Genomic DNA, 18,121 nt, shown 5'->3' on the forward strand with positions numbered 1-18,121 from the left:
AAAGGGAAACATCAATTTATTTGAAATAACACTGAACAAAACATAAAAAAATAACCTATAACCTGTGTTGTACTTTTTTTCTTGTGCAATGCTACACCTCCTTTTATGTGGATATTAAAGATTTATATCACAAATGTCATTAAAATCTAGTTCTTTCGTGGCACAACTAGAGGGACAGTGCATTTGGTTGTGGTGAAACAGAAAAGGCCAGCGTCTCTAATAGTGACTGAATGGGAGCCAAGATGAAGACACTCCGCTTCAGGATAGAGTTAAGAAAACTGTGTCTCATTAATGGTGACATCACAGCTAGGTGTGCGGTGATCCCGGGTGTGCAGGCAGATGCAGGTTTTACTTACCTGAAGCTGTCCCTTACAGCAGCCACCATGCCAATTTACGAGATCTTCTTTAGCTTCTGGCTCTTCATTTGCCAGGAACGCAGGTATCTGCTGTACTTTCGTGCATGCTCGACCTATATGGGATTCCATGGGAGCTTTCATAGATGATTCATCTATAGAGGATCCCCTTCTTAGACAATGTTTTTTTCCTCATAACTGTCACTAACAACAGTTACTGTGAGTTTTTAATGAAGATTTTACCTATTATGAATTAGTCTTTTTTTGGTGGGGGGGAAGGAGGACATAATAATAACTCCTCTGTAAGTCCCTGCATTGGATTCCCGTAAGATATAGGTCTCAATATAAAATTCTGGTTCTTGCTTTCTACATAAAGCTACTCCAACATATCTATCCTCCTTTAATACACAAGTATGTTCCGTCTAGGCTCCTACGCTCTGCCGATGACCTATGTCTATCCTCTGTTCGTACGCCCACATCTGATGCTCGCCTTCAAGACTTCTGTAGGGCTGCACCATTCCTGTAGAACTCCCTTCCCTTTTCCGTTAGACGCTCACCCAGTCTCTACTCCTTCAAAAAAATCATTAAAAAAACTCAATTAAACTGTTAATGGCTCCCAACTATTTCCTCACCTGCAACTGTCAATTAAAAAAAACAAAAAAAAAACACACTAAGTCTTCAGTAAATACTATGCTACCAATCTACTTCCCTAATACTATCCTTACCTTTTGTGTCACTTTACCCCACTCCCTCTAGAATGTAAGCTCATTGAGCAGGGCCCTCAATCCCTCTGTTCCTGTTAGTCCATCTTGTCTGGTTACAATTACATGTTTGTTAGTCCACCCATTGTAAAGCGCTACAGAATTTGTTGGCGCTATATAAATATTATAATAAAAATTTGAAATTTTTATAGCGCTTTTCTCCCTGACGCAAAGCACTTTACAAATATGCAAACATAAAGTTTACAAAAAGATATAAAGACATAAAAGTTTCTGATGGTCAGATGCGGGAACTAAATTCCTGATGGAATAGGTGGGTCATTAGCTTTTTAAAAAATGTCTGTAAGGATTGTGCCACATGTCTGAGCATGGTAAAGAGTTCCAGAGGGTACGGGGAGCATGACTGAATGCCCTGGAACCTGAGTTCCCTGCATTAAGGTAGAGAAGGCAGGGCCCTCCTACTGAGAGTAACTTGGTTTCTCAAAAATGAATGGATTATCTGTATGAACCTTCTCTGTGCTGTCCATTACTCTGTTTACTTCACAAATTCCCTTGCAGGACACCAAACTGCTGTAGGTGGTTCCCATGAACCTGCTGGAAAGTGGCTCAATTCTTTGTTTAACAGACCAATACTGTTTTTTGTTTTTTTAAAACTTGTGTTAGTGATACTGGCCAGGTAACCTCAGTTCTGCAGATTGTACATCTGCAAGCAGAAGTTGGTAATGGTAACTATTAATGCATCTAGTATATAGCTATTTCTCATGAAGAGGGAATTACTGCAATGAATGATGAAGCATTGTACCCCTTATTAGAGTCTATTAGAGACTTTAATTAGAATTTGGCCTTCAATTCTTCATCTAATACTTACATGTAATTATTTGGTTTTGAAGATCTGTTCTTTGTTAAAATGTCAGTGACTTCCATGGTAATCACTATGAATCCCATGTATGCAAATTAATTTATTTACAGGTATCAGAAGAATCTATGAAGAAAAATGTGCTACATGTGTTTTATCAATGATGAGTTCATGGCCTGGTTGGACACTGAAAAAGAGGTTTAGTGAATTACTTACTTACACTAATCTGTTTTATCATGAGTTGCCATCGACTCTCCAAGTTGGATTGCCAGTTTACCATGATGGCGGAAATCTAGCATTTTGACTATTTGGAAAACAGACAGAAATACAATTTTTGCATGCATGTTACTCATGCATTCTATACTCAGGGCAGAGTACAGAATATTTGATAGAGTCTTAACCTCAACATTTGTAGAAAGGGATTTAGGGGTAATAATTTTAGATGACTTAAAGGTAGGCAGACAATGTAACAGAGAAGCAGGAAATGCTAGCAGAATGCTTGGTTGTATAGGGAGAGGTATTAGCAGTAGAAAGAGGGAAGTGCTCTTGCCATTGTACAGAACACTGGTGAGACCTCACTTCGACTATTGTATGCAGTACTGGAGACCGTATCTCCAGAAGGATATTGATACTTTAGAGAGAGTTCCGAGAAGGGCTACTAAACTGGTTCATGGATTGCAGGATAAAACTTACCAGGAAAGGTTAAAGGCTCTTAACATGTATAGCTTGGAGGAAAGACGAGACAAGGGGGATATGATAGAAAGATTTAAATACATAAAGGGAATCAACACAATAAAGGAGGAGACTATATTTAAAAGAAGAAAAACGACCACAACAAGAGGACATAGTCTCTAAAATAATATCAGAAAGGATTACTTTACTGAGAGGGAAGTGGATGCATGGAATAGCCTTCCAGCTGAAGTGGTAGAGGTTAACACAGTGAAGGAGTTTAAGCATACGTTGGATAGGCATAAGGCCATCAGGGCCCTTGTGAGGGCACAGTCTATGGAACCTGCTGCCTGTGCTGCGTCCTCCCTCCCGCACAGCTCTCTATTTAAACTTAGAGGAAGTGATTGTCTGTCACTTCCTCACAGCCAGCAGGTGTAAAAGGGACCACGGTTGTGCTCTTAAAGGGCCACAAGGCTCTTGTGGCCAATCAGGTGACTCTAAGTGCACGGCCCACCTGATGGGCTCACTGAGCGTACAGACCCAGTTGCAGCTGCACTGACTACACCAGCGGTAGTTCCGCCACTGATTGTAAAGGGTTTCCAGTTATTGTCCAGTGCAATCTTAAACAATTTGAACTGATGCATAATATGGCGATAGAAAAAGTATTAAAACGTATACAAATTTATTAGAAATAACCTTGCACAGATCTATCTATCTATCTATCTATCTATCTATCTATCTATCCACACACACTATATGAAAAATGATCAGTAGAAGACTGTGAAAAAGCTTAATCTAAAAATTCCTACTTCTTAGAATACATCTAAAGTCCTTGCTCTTGTTTTGAAATTCTGGACACACCGTCAGACTACATATATATATATATCAGACTGGGTGGGCAAAAATTCATAGTAGGATTTGACAGGTTATTATTATTATTTGTTAGTAAGTTTAATTTTTTTGTTGTTGCAGGTACACAATTATAACTGAGTCTTGGGAGATTTATCATGGGTAATGTCATGAAGGAACAACAAGTAAAAATAATGGAATTTTATTTTCAAAATGGACTGTTTGGTGAGCAGATAATTTCAAGAAATTCCCAGATTAACTGGCCACGCGTTCACCCAAACTTTCAGCCCCCAATATTTTCTGTGGGGATATCTAAAGGAGCGGGTGTATGTGAACAAACCACATAGACACTGACACAATTTTCATAAATTTGGATCAGTACGCCAGCACAATGGAGTTGAAATGAAACAACCGAGATGCAATTGAAGTTCGTATTTTCAGCTTGAATTCAAGGGACGAAAATATTTTATGAAATGTTTATGAATTGCAAGTATTCACATACAGTCTCCTTAGTACAGGGGACAGTATTAGCAGGCGCTTAGCCCAACTTGCGCTAAAACAACATGATGTTCCATGTTTCTGTTGTTGATGTTACAGGCCACTTTTTCGTGATGGCATAGATCTTCTTAAAGAAAGCAAGGAATTGAAAGGGTAAGATGATAAACTGTACTTGGCAGAAAAAGGTTATTTTGATCTGACACAGTTATCCCAGGTAATTGTATAAACCATTTGTTATTCCAGATTTGTAGTCCCTGTAGGTGTTAAAAGTCATTAACTCTTTCAGAGGACATCTGAATGTCTTTAAAGTTGGTTCTAAAAACGACCCACAATATTGTAATTAGTGGCGAAACTAATGGAGAGAAGGCCATGGTGCAAGAAATTGTAAGGTAAATAAAAGGTAGATCCTAACGATCGTGCATATCCCATACACACTGATACACACCCATACTGACACATACATACTGACATAGATACACATATACATGCACATTGACAAATACACACACACTCAATGACCCATACATACATTCACTGACCCACACAGACTCAGTGCCCCCCCACACACAGTGACCAATACACACACAGTAACCCCCACACACAAACAGTGACCCATACACACACACAGTGACTCATGCACACACACAGTGACTCATGCACACACACAGTGACCCACACACACACAGTGACCTATACACACACACAGTGACCCTTGCACAGTGATCCACACACACACAGTGACCTATACACACACACAATGACCCATGCACACACACAGTGACCCTTGCACAGTGACCACCACACACACAGTGACTCCCACACACACAGTGACCTATACAAACGCGCACACACAGATTCATGAAGTCCAGCATTATCCACATGCAGCTGCTGACCTGTCAGTCTCCTTTTCTCTCTTTTCAGCCGCCGGGATGACGTCATATCCTGGCAGCAGACATGATCCATGCATACTGAGAGAAGCACCCGGCAGAGCCGTTGTGAAGGCATAGCCTATGGAACCTGCTGCCTGTGCTGCGTCCTCCCTCCCGCACAGCTCTCATTTTAAACTTTGAGGAAGTGATTGTTTGTCTACAGTGGGTGGACGAACAGACATGTAGTTGTAACCAGACAAGTTGGACACACGGGAACAGAGGGGCTGAGGGCCCTGCTCCATGAGCTTACATGCTAGAGGCAGACAATGTAATAGAGCAGCAGGAAATTATAGCAGAATGCTTGGTTGTATGGGGAGAGATATTAGCAGTAGAAAGAGGGAAGTGAGACCTCACTTGGAGTATTGTATGCAGTTCTGGAGACCGTATCTTCAGAAGGATATTGATACTTTAGAGAGAGTTCAGAGAAGGGCTACTAAACTGGTTCATGGATTGCAGGATAAAACTTACAATGAAAGGTAAAAGGTACTTAACATGTATAACTTGGAGGAAAGACCAGATGGGGGAATATGATAGAAACATTTAAATACATAAAGGGAATCAACACAGTAAAGGAGGAGACTATATTTAAAAGAAGAAAAACTACAACAACAAGAGGACATAGTCTCAAAATAATATGAGAAAGTATTAATTTACTAAGAGGGTAGTGGATGCATTGAATAGCCTTCCAGCAGAAGTGGTAGAGGTTAACACAGTGAAGGAGTTTAAGAATGCGTGGGAAATGGCATAAGGCTATCAGGGCCCTTGTGAGGGCATAGTCTATGGAACCTGCTGCCTGTGCTGCGTCCTCCGTCCCGCACAGCTCTCTATTTAAACTTAGAGGAAGTATTGTCTGTCACTTCCTCCCAGCCAGCAGATGTTAAAAGGGCCACGGTTGTGCCCTTAAAGGGCCACATGGCTCTTGTTCAGCAAGAGCAATCAGGTGGCTCTAAGTGCATGATCCATGCATACTGAGAGAAGCACCCGGCAGAGCCCTTGTGAGGGCATAGCCTATGGAACCTGCTGCCTGTACTGCGTCCTCCCTCCCGCACAGCTCTCTATTTAAACTTTGAGGAAGTTATTGTCTGTCTACAGTGGGTGGAGGAACAGATATGTAGTTGTAACCAGACAAGTTGGACACACGGGAACAGAGGGGCTGAGGGCACTGCTCCATGAGCTTACATGCTAGAGGGAGTGGGGTAAAGTGACACAAAAGGTAAGAGTAGTATTAGACTAATGACAGTTGCAAGAGAGGAAGCAGAAACCTATTCCGCTGTAGCGTTCACCCAAACTTTCAGCCCTCAATATTTTCTGTGGGGATATCTGAAGGAGCAGGAGTACGTGAACAAACCGCATAGACACTGTCACAATTTTCATGAATTTGGATCAGTACGCCACCACAATGGAGTTGAAATGAATCAACCGAGATGCAATTGAAGTGCGTATTTTCAAGGGGCAAAAATATTTTATGAAACGTTTAGGAATTGCAACAATTTTTACACAGACCCTTAGTATAGGGCCTCAAATATAATGGGACAAATTACCACAATCATAAAATAAATGCTAATTTTGTCGAGAGTTCTTTATCCATGGGTCTTTCTGCCTTACATTTTGTCTTCAGCAAGTAAAATGGATGCTTAATCAGGTTGAGATCAGGTGATTGACTCGCCCATTGCAGAATATTCCACTTTTTGCATTAAAAAACTCCTTGGATGCTTTCACAGTATGTTTTGGGTAATTGTCCATCTGTAAAGTGAAGCTCTGTCAAAATTAACTTCACTGAATTTGGCTGTACCTTACTAGACAATACATCCCTATACACTTCAGTCTTCTGTCACATCATCAATAGTGATGTACCGAACTGTTCGCAGGCGAATAGTTCCTGGCGAACATAGAGTGTTCGCGTTCGCCAGGGCGGGCGAGCACATGCGCGGTTCGATCCGCCCCCTATTCGTCATCATTGAGTAAACTTTGACCCTGTGCCTCACGGTCAGCAGACACATTCCAGCAAATTAGCAACAGACCCTCCCTTCCAGACCCTCCCACCTCCTGTACAGCATCCATTTTAGATTCATTCTGAAGCTACATTCTTAGATAGAGGAGGGAAAGTGTAGCTGCTGCTCATTTGATAGAGAAATTGATAGCTAGGTTAGGGTATTCAGTGTCCACTAGAGTCCTGAAGGACTCATCTGATCTCTGCTGTATGGACAGCACCCCAAAAAGCCCTTTTTAGGGCTAGAACATCAGTCTGCTTTTTTTTTTGTGTGTGTGTAATGTAGTTGCAGTTGCCTGCCTGCCAGCTTCTGTGTCAGGCTCACAGTGGATACTGTGCCCACTTGCCCAGTGCCACAACTCATATCTGGTGTTACAATAGCTTAAGCTTGCATTTAAAAACAAAAAAATATTTTTCACTGTAATAGATTGAATAGCAGTTAGTTGTCTGCAAGCATCTGGGTGTCAGGCCTTCAGCGTGTACTCTGCCAACCTCTGCCAGTGTACTTTGCCACTCATATCTGGTGTCTCTATAGCGTGCCTTTAAAAAGAAAAAAAGGTTTTCACTGTAAGCTAATAGCAGTTAGTTGTCTGCAAGCGTCTGGGTGTCAGGCCTTCAGTGTGTACTCTGCCAACCTCTGCCAGTGTACTTTGCCACTCATATCTGGTGTCTCTATAGCGTGCCTTTAAAAAGAAAAAAGTTTTTCACTGTAAGCTAATAGCAGTTAGTTGTCTGCAAGCGTCTGGGTGTCAGGCCTTCAGCGTGTACTCTGCCAACCTCTGCCAGTGTACTTTGCCACTCATATCTGGTGTCTCTATAGCGTGCCTTTAAAAAGAAAAAAAGTTTTTCACTGTAAGCTAATAGCAGTCAGTGTCCTTAAAGCGGGTGTCAGGCCTACAGCGTGTACTCTGCCAACCTCTGCCAGTGTACTTTGCCACTCATATCTGGTGTCACAATAGCGTGCCTTTAAAAAGAAAAAAAGTTTTTCACTGTAAGCTAATAGCAGTTAGTTGTCTGCAAGCGTCTGGGTGTCAGGCCTTCAGCGTGTACTCTGCCAACCTCTGCCAGTGTACTTTGCCACTCAAATCTGGTGTCTCTATAGCGTGCCTTTAAAAATAAAAAAAGTTTTTCACTGTAAGCTAATAGCAGTCAGTGTCCTTAAAGCGGGTGTCAGACCTTCAGCGTGTACTCTGCCAACCTCTGCAAGTGCACTTTGCCACTCATATCTGGTGTCACTATAGCGTGCCTTTAAAAAGAAAAAAAGTTTTTCACTGTAAGCTAATAGCAGTCAGTGTCCTTAAAGCGGGTGTCAGGCCTTCAGCGTGTACTCTGCCAACCTCTGCAAGTGCACTTTGCCACTCATATCTGGTGTCTCTATAGCGTGCCTTTAAAAAGAAAAAAAATGTTTCACTGTAAGCTAATAGCAGTCAGTGTCCTTAACCTCTTAAGGACACATGACGTGTGTGACACGTCATGATTCCATTTTATTCCAGAAGTTTGGTCCTTAAGGGGTTAAAGGGAAACTCCAGTTCCAGGAAAACGATCCGTTTTCCTGGCACTGGAGGGTCCCTCTCCCTCCCACCCCCAATCCCCGGTTACTGAAGGGGTAAAAACCCCTTCAGTCACTTACCTGAGGCAGCGGCGATGTCCCTCGCCGCTGTCTCCTCCTCCGCGACTCTCCTCCCTGTTCTTCCATCGGCTGGTGGGCGAGACTGATCCCGCCCACCAGCCGAGGAGACCTAATGCGCATGCGCGGCAATGCTGCGCATGCGCATTACGTCTCCCCATAGGAAAGCATTGAAAACGAATTTCAATGCTTTCCTATGGGGATTTGAGCGACGCTGGAGGTCCTCACACAGCGTGAGGACGTCCAGCGACGCTCTAGCACAGGTTTCCTGTGCTATAGAGCAGGAAGTTCCCTCTAGTGGCTGTCTAATAGACAGCCACTAGAGGTGGAGTTAACCCTGCAAGGTAATTATTGCAGTTTATAAAAAACTGCAATAATTACACTTGCAGGGTTAGGAGTAGTGGGAGTTGGCACCCAGACCACTCCAATGAGCGGAAGTGGTCTGGGTGCCTGGAGTGTCCCTTTAACCCCTTAATGACACATGACATGTGTGACATGTCATGATTCCCTTTTATTCCAGAAGTTTGGTCCTTAAGGGGTTAAAGCGGGTGTCAGGCCTTCAGCATGTACTCTGCCAACCTCTGCAAGTGCACTTTGCCACTCATATCTGGTGTCTCTATAGCGTGCCTTTAAAAAGAAAAAAAGTTTTTCACTGTAAGCTAATAGCAGCCAGTGTCCTTAAAGCGGGTGTCAGGCCTTCAGCGTGTACTCTGCCAACCTCTGCAAGTGCACATTGCCACTCATATCTGGTGTCACTATAGCGTGCATTTAAAACCAAAAAACTTTTCCCACTGTTATAGTTTGAATAGCAGTTAGTTGTCTTCAAGCGGGTGTCAGGCCTACAGCGTGTACTCTGCCAACCTCTGCCAGTGCACATTGCCACTCATATCTGGTCTCACAGTAGCTTGCACGCATAGTACCACTAATCCCCCAAAAAATGACAGGCAGAGGCAGGCCACCCCGCAGGGGCCATCGTGGTCGTGGTGCTGTGATTCCCTTTTGCCCTAGAATAATGCCCAGTTTTCAGAGGCCACGTACCCTGAACTTGAAAAGTTCTGAGGACATAGTTGACTGGCTAACACAGGACACCCAATCTTCTACAGCTTCCGCTCGGAACCTTGACGCACCATCCTCCTCCAGCTTAGCTTCGGGCACCTCTCAAGATACCACTCACCCGCCTGCCGCCACCACCAACACTAGCACCACAGCCGCTTCACTTGGTATGTCAGAGGAGTTATTTACACATCCGTTTGAAGAAATGAGTGATGCGCAACCATTATTGCCAGAGGATGTAGATAACAGGGATATGTCTCAGGCAGGCAGCATTACACACATAGACATACGGTGTGATGATGATGATGTTGTACCCGCTGCTGCTTCCTTTGCTGAGTTGTCAGATACAAGTGAAGCGGTTGATGATGACGATGCGTCCATGGATGTCACGTGGGTGCCTGCTCGGCAAGAAGAAGAACAGGGCGAAAGTTCAGATGGGTAGACAGAGAGGAGGAGGAGGAGACGAGTTGGAAGCAGGGGGAGGTCGTCGCAAGGAGCTAGTGGCACAGTCAGACAGCATGCATCGGCACCCTGGGTCAGCCCGACAGCACGCCAATCAACGCATGCTGTGTCCACCACCAGAATGCTGTCATTGCAGAGCTCAGCAGTGTGTCATTTTTTTGTGTGTCTGCCTCTGACAACAGCGATGCCATTTGCAACCTGTGCCAAAGGAAACTGAGTCGTGGGAAGTCCAACACCCACCTAGGTACAACTGCTTTGCGTAGGCACATGATCGCACATCACAAACGCCTATGGGATCAACACATGAGTACAAGCAGCACACAAACTCAAAGCCGCCATCCTCCTCCTGGTCCAGCATCTTCAGCCACGTCAACCACTGCTGTCCTCCTTGCCCCCTCTCAACCATCCGCCACTCCATCTCTCGCCTTGAGCAGTTCCCGCTCATCTGCCCACAGTCAGGTGTCTGTCAAGGACATGTTTGAGCGTAAGAAGCCAATGTCAGAAAGTCACCCACTTGCCCAGCGTCTGACAGCTGGCTTGTCTGAACTATTAGCCCGCCAGCTTTTACCATACAAGCTGGTGGAGTCTGAGGTGTTCAAAAAATTTGTAGCTGTTGGGACACCGCAGTGGAAGGTACCCGGACGAAATTTCTTTGCACAAAAGGCAATCCCCAACCTGTACTCAATTGTGCAAAAGGAAGTAATGGCATGTCTGGCACACAGTGTTGGGGCAAGGGTCCATCTGACCACTGATACCTGGTCTGCAAAGCATGGTCAGGGCAGGTATATCACCTACACTGCACATTGGGTATATCATCCAAGTAGGCGCAGGCATACTCCTGAAACCCATCCAGTAGCCGATCTACCATCCTCTGAAAGTTAGCCAGGGCATTCTTCATCCCGAATGGCATGACCTTAAACTGATACAGGCCAAACGGGGTGACAAATGCCGACTTGTGGATGGCGTCCTCGGCTAATGGAATTTGCCAGTACCCCTTGCACAGATCTATTGTGGTGAGGTACTGGCCTCTGGCCATTTTGTCTAGGAGCTCGTCTATCCGGGGCATAGGGTAGGCATCTGAGGTTTTTTTATCGTTTAGCCGCCGGTAGTCTACACAAAAACGAGTCGTGCCGTCCCGTTTCGGTACTCGTACTACCGGGGAGGCCCAGGGGCTGTCAGAGTGTTCTATCACCCCTAACTGCATCATTTCCTCAATTTCTTTCCGCATATTTTCTTTAACTGCTTCGGGTATGCCATAGGCGGTTTGGCGAAGGGGGGTCTGGTCTAGGGTTTCAACTTTGTGAGTGGTTAAAGGAGTGTACCCAAGTAGGTTGGAAAACATGGCCCCCTTGTCCTGGATTAGTCTTTGGACCTGGGTTCGCTCCTGGGGGTCTAACCGTTCTCCTAACTGTACTTCTCCCAGGTCTCCGCTCTGGTCCTCTTGGTCTAGGAGATCTGGGAGTGGCAAATTATCATAACCTTCAGTGGCAGGTGCACAGAACGCGGTTACCTCTTCCGTGCGCTTGTGGTATGGCTTGAGCATGTTCACATGGAGCATGCGCTTGCCTCCCGTGCCTGTGACCGCACCGATCACAAAGGTGGTATCACAAACCTGCTCTACCACCTTGTATGGGCCCTGCCAGGAAGCCTGCAGCTTGTCCTTGTGGACAGTGTCAATCCATATCTGCCAAGTGACCCTATGTAGGGGGAACAGTCCCTATTCTGCTCTGTGTCAGTGTGTATCAGGATCCCTGAGGACAGGTGTCAATCCATATCTGCCAAGTGACTCTATGTAGAAGGAAAAGTCCCTATTCTGCTCTGTGTCAGTGTGTATCAGGGTCCCTGAGGACAGGTGTCAATCCATACCTGCCAAGTGACTCTATGTAGAAGGAAAAGTCCCTATTCTGCTCTGTGTCAGTGTGTATCAGGGTCCCTGAGGACAGGTGTCAATCCATATCTGCCAAGTGACCCTATGTAGGGGGAACAGTCCCTATTCTGCTCTGTGTCAGTGTGTATCAGGGATCCTTAGGATAGGTGTCAATCCATATATGCCAAGTGACCCTATGTAGGGGGAACAGTCCCTATTCTGCTCTGTGTCAGTGTGAATCAGGGTCCCCGAGGACAGGTGTCAATCCAAATCTGCCAAGTGACCCTATGTAGGGGGAACAGTCCCTATTCTGCTCTGTGTCAGTGTGTATCAGGGTCCCTGAGGACAGGTGTCAATCCATATCTGCCAAGTGACCCTATGTAGGGGTAACAGTCTCTATTCTGCTCTGTGTCAGTGTGTATCATGGGCTCTGAGGACGGGGAACAGTCTCTATTCTGCTCTGTGTCAGTGTGTATCAGGGTCCCTGAGGACAGGTGTCAATCCATACCTGCCAAGTGTAGAAGGAAAAGTCCCTATTCTGCTCTGTGTCAGTGTGTATCATGGTCCCTGAGGACAGGTGTCAATCCATATCTGCCAAGTGACCCTATGTAGGGGGAACAGTCCCTATTCTGCTCTGTGTCAGTGTGTATCAGGGATCCTTAGGATAGGTGTCAATCCATATATGCCAAGTGACCCTATGTAGGGGGAACAGTCCCTATTCTGCTCTGTGTCAGTGTGTATCAGGGTCCCTGAGGACAGGTGTCAATCCATATCTGCCAAGTGACCCTATGTAGGGGGAACAGTCCCTATTCTGCTCTGTGTCAGTGTGTATCAGGGATCCTTAGGATAGGTGTCAATCCATATCTGCCAAGTGACCCTATGTAGGGGGAACAGTCCCTATTCTGCTCTGTGTCAGTGTGTATCAGGGTCCCTGAGGACAGGTGTCAATCCATATCTGCCAAGTGACCCTATGTAGGGGTAACAGTCTCTATTCTGCTCTGTGTCAGTGTGTATCATGGGCTCTGAGGACGGGGAACAGTCTCTATTCTGCTCTGTGTCAGTGTGTATCAGGGTCCCTGAGGACAAGTGTCAATCCATACCTGCCAAGTGTAGAAGGAAAAGTCCCTATTCTGCTCTGTGTCAGTGTGTATCATGGTCCCTGAGGACAGGTGTCAATCCATATCTGCCAAGTGACCCTATGTAGGGGGAACAGTCCCTATTCTGCTCTGTGTCAGTGTGTATCAGGGATCCTTAGGATAGGTGTCAATCCATATATGCCAAGTGACCCTATGTAGGGGGAACAGTCCCTATTCTGCTCTGTGTCAGTGTGTATCAGGGTCCCTGAGGACAGGTGTCAATCCATATCTGCCAAGTGACCCTATGTAGGGGGAACAGTCCCTATTCTGCTCTGTGTCAGTGTGTATCAGGGATCCTTAGGATAGGTGTCAATCCATATCTGCCAAGTGACCCTATGTAGGGGGAACAGTCCCTATTCTGCTCTGTGTCAGTGTGTATCAGGGTCCCTGAGGATAGGTGTCAATCCATATCTGCCAAGTGACCCTATGTAGGGGGAACAGTCCCTATTCTGCTCTGTGTCAGTCTGTATCAGGGTCTCTGAGGACAGGTGTCAATCCATATGTCGAGGTGTCAATATGTCAGGTGTCAATCCATATCCATTGTGATTTAGGAATGTTAGGTGATTTCTGCCCTTTATGGATTAAAACCAGACTCTGCATCAACTGTGTAATTTTCCATGGGAGTTTTGCCATGGATCCCCCTCCAGCATGCCACAGTCCAGGTGTTGGTCCCCTTGAAACAACTTTTCCATCACTTTTGTGGCCAGAAAGAGTCCCTGTGGGTTTTAAAATTCGCCTGCCCATTGAAGTCAATGGCGGTTCGCCCGGTTCGCCGGTTCGCGAACGTTTGCGGAAGTTTGCATCCGCCGTTCGCGAACCGAAAACTTTGTGTTCGTGACATCACTAATCATCAATAAACACTAGTGACCCAGTGCCATTGGAAGCAACGCATGTTCATGCTATCACACTATCTCCATTGTGTTTTACAGATGATGTGGTATGCTTCGGATCATGAGTCGCTCCAAGCTTTCTCAATACAATTTTTTTTCTCATCATTCTGGTACAGGTTGATATTAGTTTCATCTTTCCAAAGAATTCTGTTCCAGAACTGAGCTGGCATTTTTAGATGTTTATTGGCAAAGCCTAATCTGGCCTTTATATTCTTGAGGCTTATCAATGGTTTGTACCTTTCTGTATTTGCTCTTGTGAAGTCTTCTCTTTATGGTAGACTTAGATAATGATATGCCTACCTCCAGGGCCGGTGCTTCCTATGGGCAAACTAGGAAGTGGCTGTAATGCTTGTCTGAAGTGAACCCTCATGCTACCGTGTGCTGCCTCCCCCTGTGAAAGAGCTGCAAGCAGCGCCCGCCCCTCACTGCTCCTGCCCTCCTCCTGGTAGCTCAGCTCTATAACATGTTTTGAATAGAGCAGCAGTTTCTTTACAATTATAATCCCGCTCTCTTACCCTTAACTCTGCCCCTCCCCATTCCCGTGGCAAACCCCGCCTCTCCAAGCCTTAAACACTTTAACCCTGCCCACAACCTGCCTCTTTCCCCCTCCTCCCACCCTACCTACAGCCACCAAGTCATTTGAAGAGGTGGACAGAGCTACCTTCCCCACAGTCCTGATCCTGCTCAGCCTATGGGAGGGATCATACACAGATTGGAAGCATGGCAGCAGAGGAAGTACTACACTAAAGGACTGGCTGATTCCTGTGCCATCAGCCCCCACCTGAGTATGTGAGCGAAGAAGGGCAGCTTGTTGTGTGTGTGTCTATGTGTGTGTTTGTGTATTAGGTAGTGTAAGAGAGAGTGAGTGCGTGAGGGTGGCAGTGTATGTCAGGTTTGCAGTGTGTGTGTTAGGGGGCAGTGTATGTGTGGGGCAGTGTGTGTGAGAGAGCTGCAGTGTGTGTGTGAGGGGGCAGTGTGTGTGAGAGTTGCAGTGAATTTGTGTTTGGGGCAGTGTGTGTATGGGGGGCACTGTATGTGTGTGTATGTGGGCACTGTATGTGTGTGTGGGGCAGTGTGTGTATGGGAGGCACTGTATGTGTGTGTGGGGCAGTGTGTGTATGGGGGGCACTGTATGTGTATGTGGGGCAGTGTGTGTATGGGGGCACTGTATGTGTGTGTTGGGGGGTAATGTGTGTATGGGGGCAGTGTACATTTGTATTTGGGTCAATGTGTGTATGTGTGGCAATGTGTGTATGGGTGGCAGTGTGTGTATGGGTGGCAGTGTGTGTATGGGGGACACTAAATGTATGTGTGGGGCACTGTATGTATGTGTGGGCAGTGTGTGTATGGTGGGACGTGTTTGTGTGGGGCAATGTGTGTATGGGGAGGCAGCAGTGTGTGTGGGGCACTGTATGTGTCTGTGGGGCAATGTGTGTATGGGGGGGCATGTGTGTGGGGCAATGTGTGTTTGGGTGTGCAGTGTTTGTGAGGCAGTGTATGTATGGGGGCAGTGTATGTATGGGGGGCAGTGTATGTATGGGGGGACAGTTTTTGTGGGCAGTGTGTGTATGGGGGCAGTGTTTGTGGGGCAGTGTGTGTATGGGGGGCAGTGTGTGTATGGGGGGCAGTGCATGTATGGGTGGGCAGTGTTTGTGGGGCAGTGTGTGTATGGGGGGCAGTGGGGTATGGAGGGGAAGGAGGGTAGGGAGTTTTTTTTATTAATTGTTTCTTTTTTTATTTCATAAAATAAATACATTTATGTCCCCCCACCTTCTTACCTTTACTGAGGGAGGAGGGGGGACATTTCTCCATCCCGGGTGGTCCGGTGGTGAATCCCTGGTGGTTCCAGTGGTGAGAGTGAACTCAAGCCCGTAGCTCCAGGGCTTCACTCTCACGAGATTTGGATCGTTCCCGTGGTAACCACGACAACGCTCGATGCCCGCGAGAGAAGGACCCGGAGGAGCTGCAGAATGAGCTCCTGGTTCCTCTCTCCTTCCCTCCCCTGCCGGCTGCCAGCAATGTGCCTGCGGACCGGGGAGGAAGATCTCTGATTTCCCCTCTGGTCCGTGAAGGCACATTGCAGGGCTGGCGCTTGGACAGTGCCAGCCCTGCATTAGTCGTCAGGGGAGACAGTCACACACAAACAGTTATAGGCACAGTCACACACAAGCACATACTGTAACAGGCAAACAATTATACACACACATAGTTACAGACAGTCACACACGCACACAGTTACAGACAGACACACACCATTGAAGAAAGACAGTCACACACACCGTTACAGGCAGTCACACACATACACACAATTAGACAGACACACAGCTACAGGCAATCACACACACACACACACACAGTTAGAGACTGTTACAGACACACACACACAGTTACAGGCAGACAGGCACACACAAACAGTTATAGGCACAGTCACACACACGCACACACTGTTAGCGCTAGACAAATACACACACAGAGTTGCAGTCAGGCAGTCACACACATACACACACACAATTACTGATTGTCACACACAGTTACAGACACACACACACAGGTAAAGACAGTCACACACTGTTACAGGCAGACAGTCACACACAGTGTGACGGGCCCGGTCGCAGATGCGACCCCTGCAACTGTGCTAGTTCCGCCACTGGTTACAGGCAGTCACACACACTGTTACAGGCACTCACACACACACACAGGGACGGCAAAATGGATCCTTGCCTAGGGTGGCTGAATTCTTTGCACCGGCCCTGCCTACCTCCTGGAGAGTGTTCTTCACTTGGCTGGATGTTGTGAAGGGGATTACCATGGAAAGGATTCTGTGATCATCCACCACTGTTGTTTTCCATGAACATCCAGACCTTTTTGTGTTGCAGAGATCCCCAGTGCGATCTTTTTTTCCAAGAATGTACCAAACTGTTAATCTGGCCACTTCTAATGTTCCTGCTCTCTCTCTGATGGATTTCTTTTTTTTGCTGCCTAAGGATGGCCTGTTTCACTTGCATTTAGAGCTCCTTTGACCACATGTTGTGGGTTCACAGCAAAAGCTTCCAAATGTTAATGCCACACCTGGAATCAACTCCAGACCTTTTACCTGCTTAATTGATTAGGAAATAACAAAGAAATATCCCACACCTGTCCATGAAACAGCTTAAGAGTCAATTGTCCAATTGCTTTTGATCCCTTGAAAAAGAGGGAGCTATGTATTAAAGAACGGGCTATGTATTAAAGAGCTGTAATTCCTAAACCAGGGTTCCTCAAACTCCGGCCCCCCAGATGTTGCTGAACTACAACTCCCATGATTCTCTGGCTATCTGTGTAATTCAAAGAATCATGGGAGTTGTAGTTCAGCAACATCTGGCGGGCCGGAGTTTGAGGACCCCTGTCCTAAACCCTTCCTCCAATTTGAATGTGAATACCCACAAATTAAAGCTATGGGTCTGCACTTTAAGCCCAAGTGCATTAATTAACTGTAACTTGAATTTATTTTCGTAAACAGCAGAAATAATAAAACTTGTGTCATTGTCCAAATATTTTAAACTCTAACTTTATATATAAAATACTGCAAGTCTACTAAATCATTTTGTACCAGATGTCCGACATTTATTCAAAAGAAAAAAATAACATTCTTGGACGTTGCTCTCCTCTTGACAGTGTGCCCTAAGGCGTTAAGAAGGCCGCCTGTGCCGCCTTATGGTAGCGCCGGCCCTGGGTTTTACTGTGAGACACAAGGCTGGTGCTACCATAAGGCGGCACTGGCGGGACTGGCCCAAGGGGCACAATGTCAAAGTGATTGGCAGGAGAGAGGCACACAGTGCTCCTTTTCTGCTGTGCAGTTAATGCACAATAGCCAAGCTTTGCCAGCATCTCCGTCTGTTATTCTGTCAGATTTCTGGACCCGTCAGAAATCTCAACCAACGTCATGTCCGAGGCAGCCCAGTCACGTCCGCAGCTGCACCAGACATGATGTGGGTCGAGATTTCTGGAGGAGTCTTACCACACAAAAGCAAAAAATGCCACAGCTAATGCTGCAGCACCAGACGTGATGAGGCTGAATCGGACATGACATTGGTTGTGATAGGGGCTGCAAACTCAGGGACCGCCCTGGGCAGTAAAAGCTCTACCTACACCACTGCCTTTAGGATTCACTTGCAATATTGTTTCAAAGTACTGGCTAAAGACCTGTGAATATTTCTCTAGAGTGTTACCTCATAGAAACCAGT

At 46.0% G+C, this 18,121-nt stretch overlaps 1 protein-coding gene across 1 annotated transcript in view; it reads left to right on the forward strand.

Annotated features, from left to right (window-relative positions):
- The first annotated feature begins 242 nt into the window (after positions 1-242).
- The window catches only part of LOC134612243 (bone morphogenetic protein 2-like), a 30,168-nt gene continuing 12,289 nt past the window's right edge, over positions 243-18,121 (forward strand). The window contains exons 1-2 of the mRNA XM_063456591.1: positions 243-439; positions 4,044-4,097. Coding sequence (XP_063312661.1) covers positions 243-439; positions 4,044-4,097 — 251 coding nt within the window. The remainder of the gene's footprint in view (positions 440-4,043; positions 4,098-18,121) is intronic.

The sequence above is a fragment of the Pelobates fuscus genome, chromosome 5 (genome assembly GCF_036172605.1).
Source record: "Pelobates fuscus isolate aPelFus1 chromosome 5, aPelFus1.pri, whole genome shotgun sequence".
In the NCBI taxonomy this organism is placed as follows: Eukaryota; Metazoa; Chordata; class Amphibia; order Anura; family Pelobatidae; genus Pelobates; species Pelobates fuscus.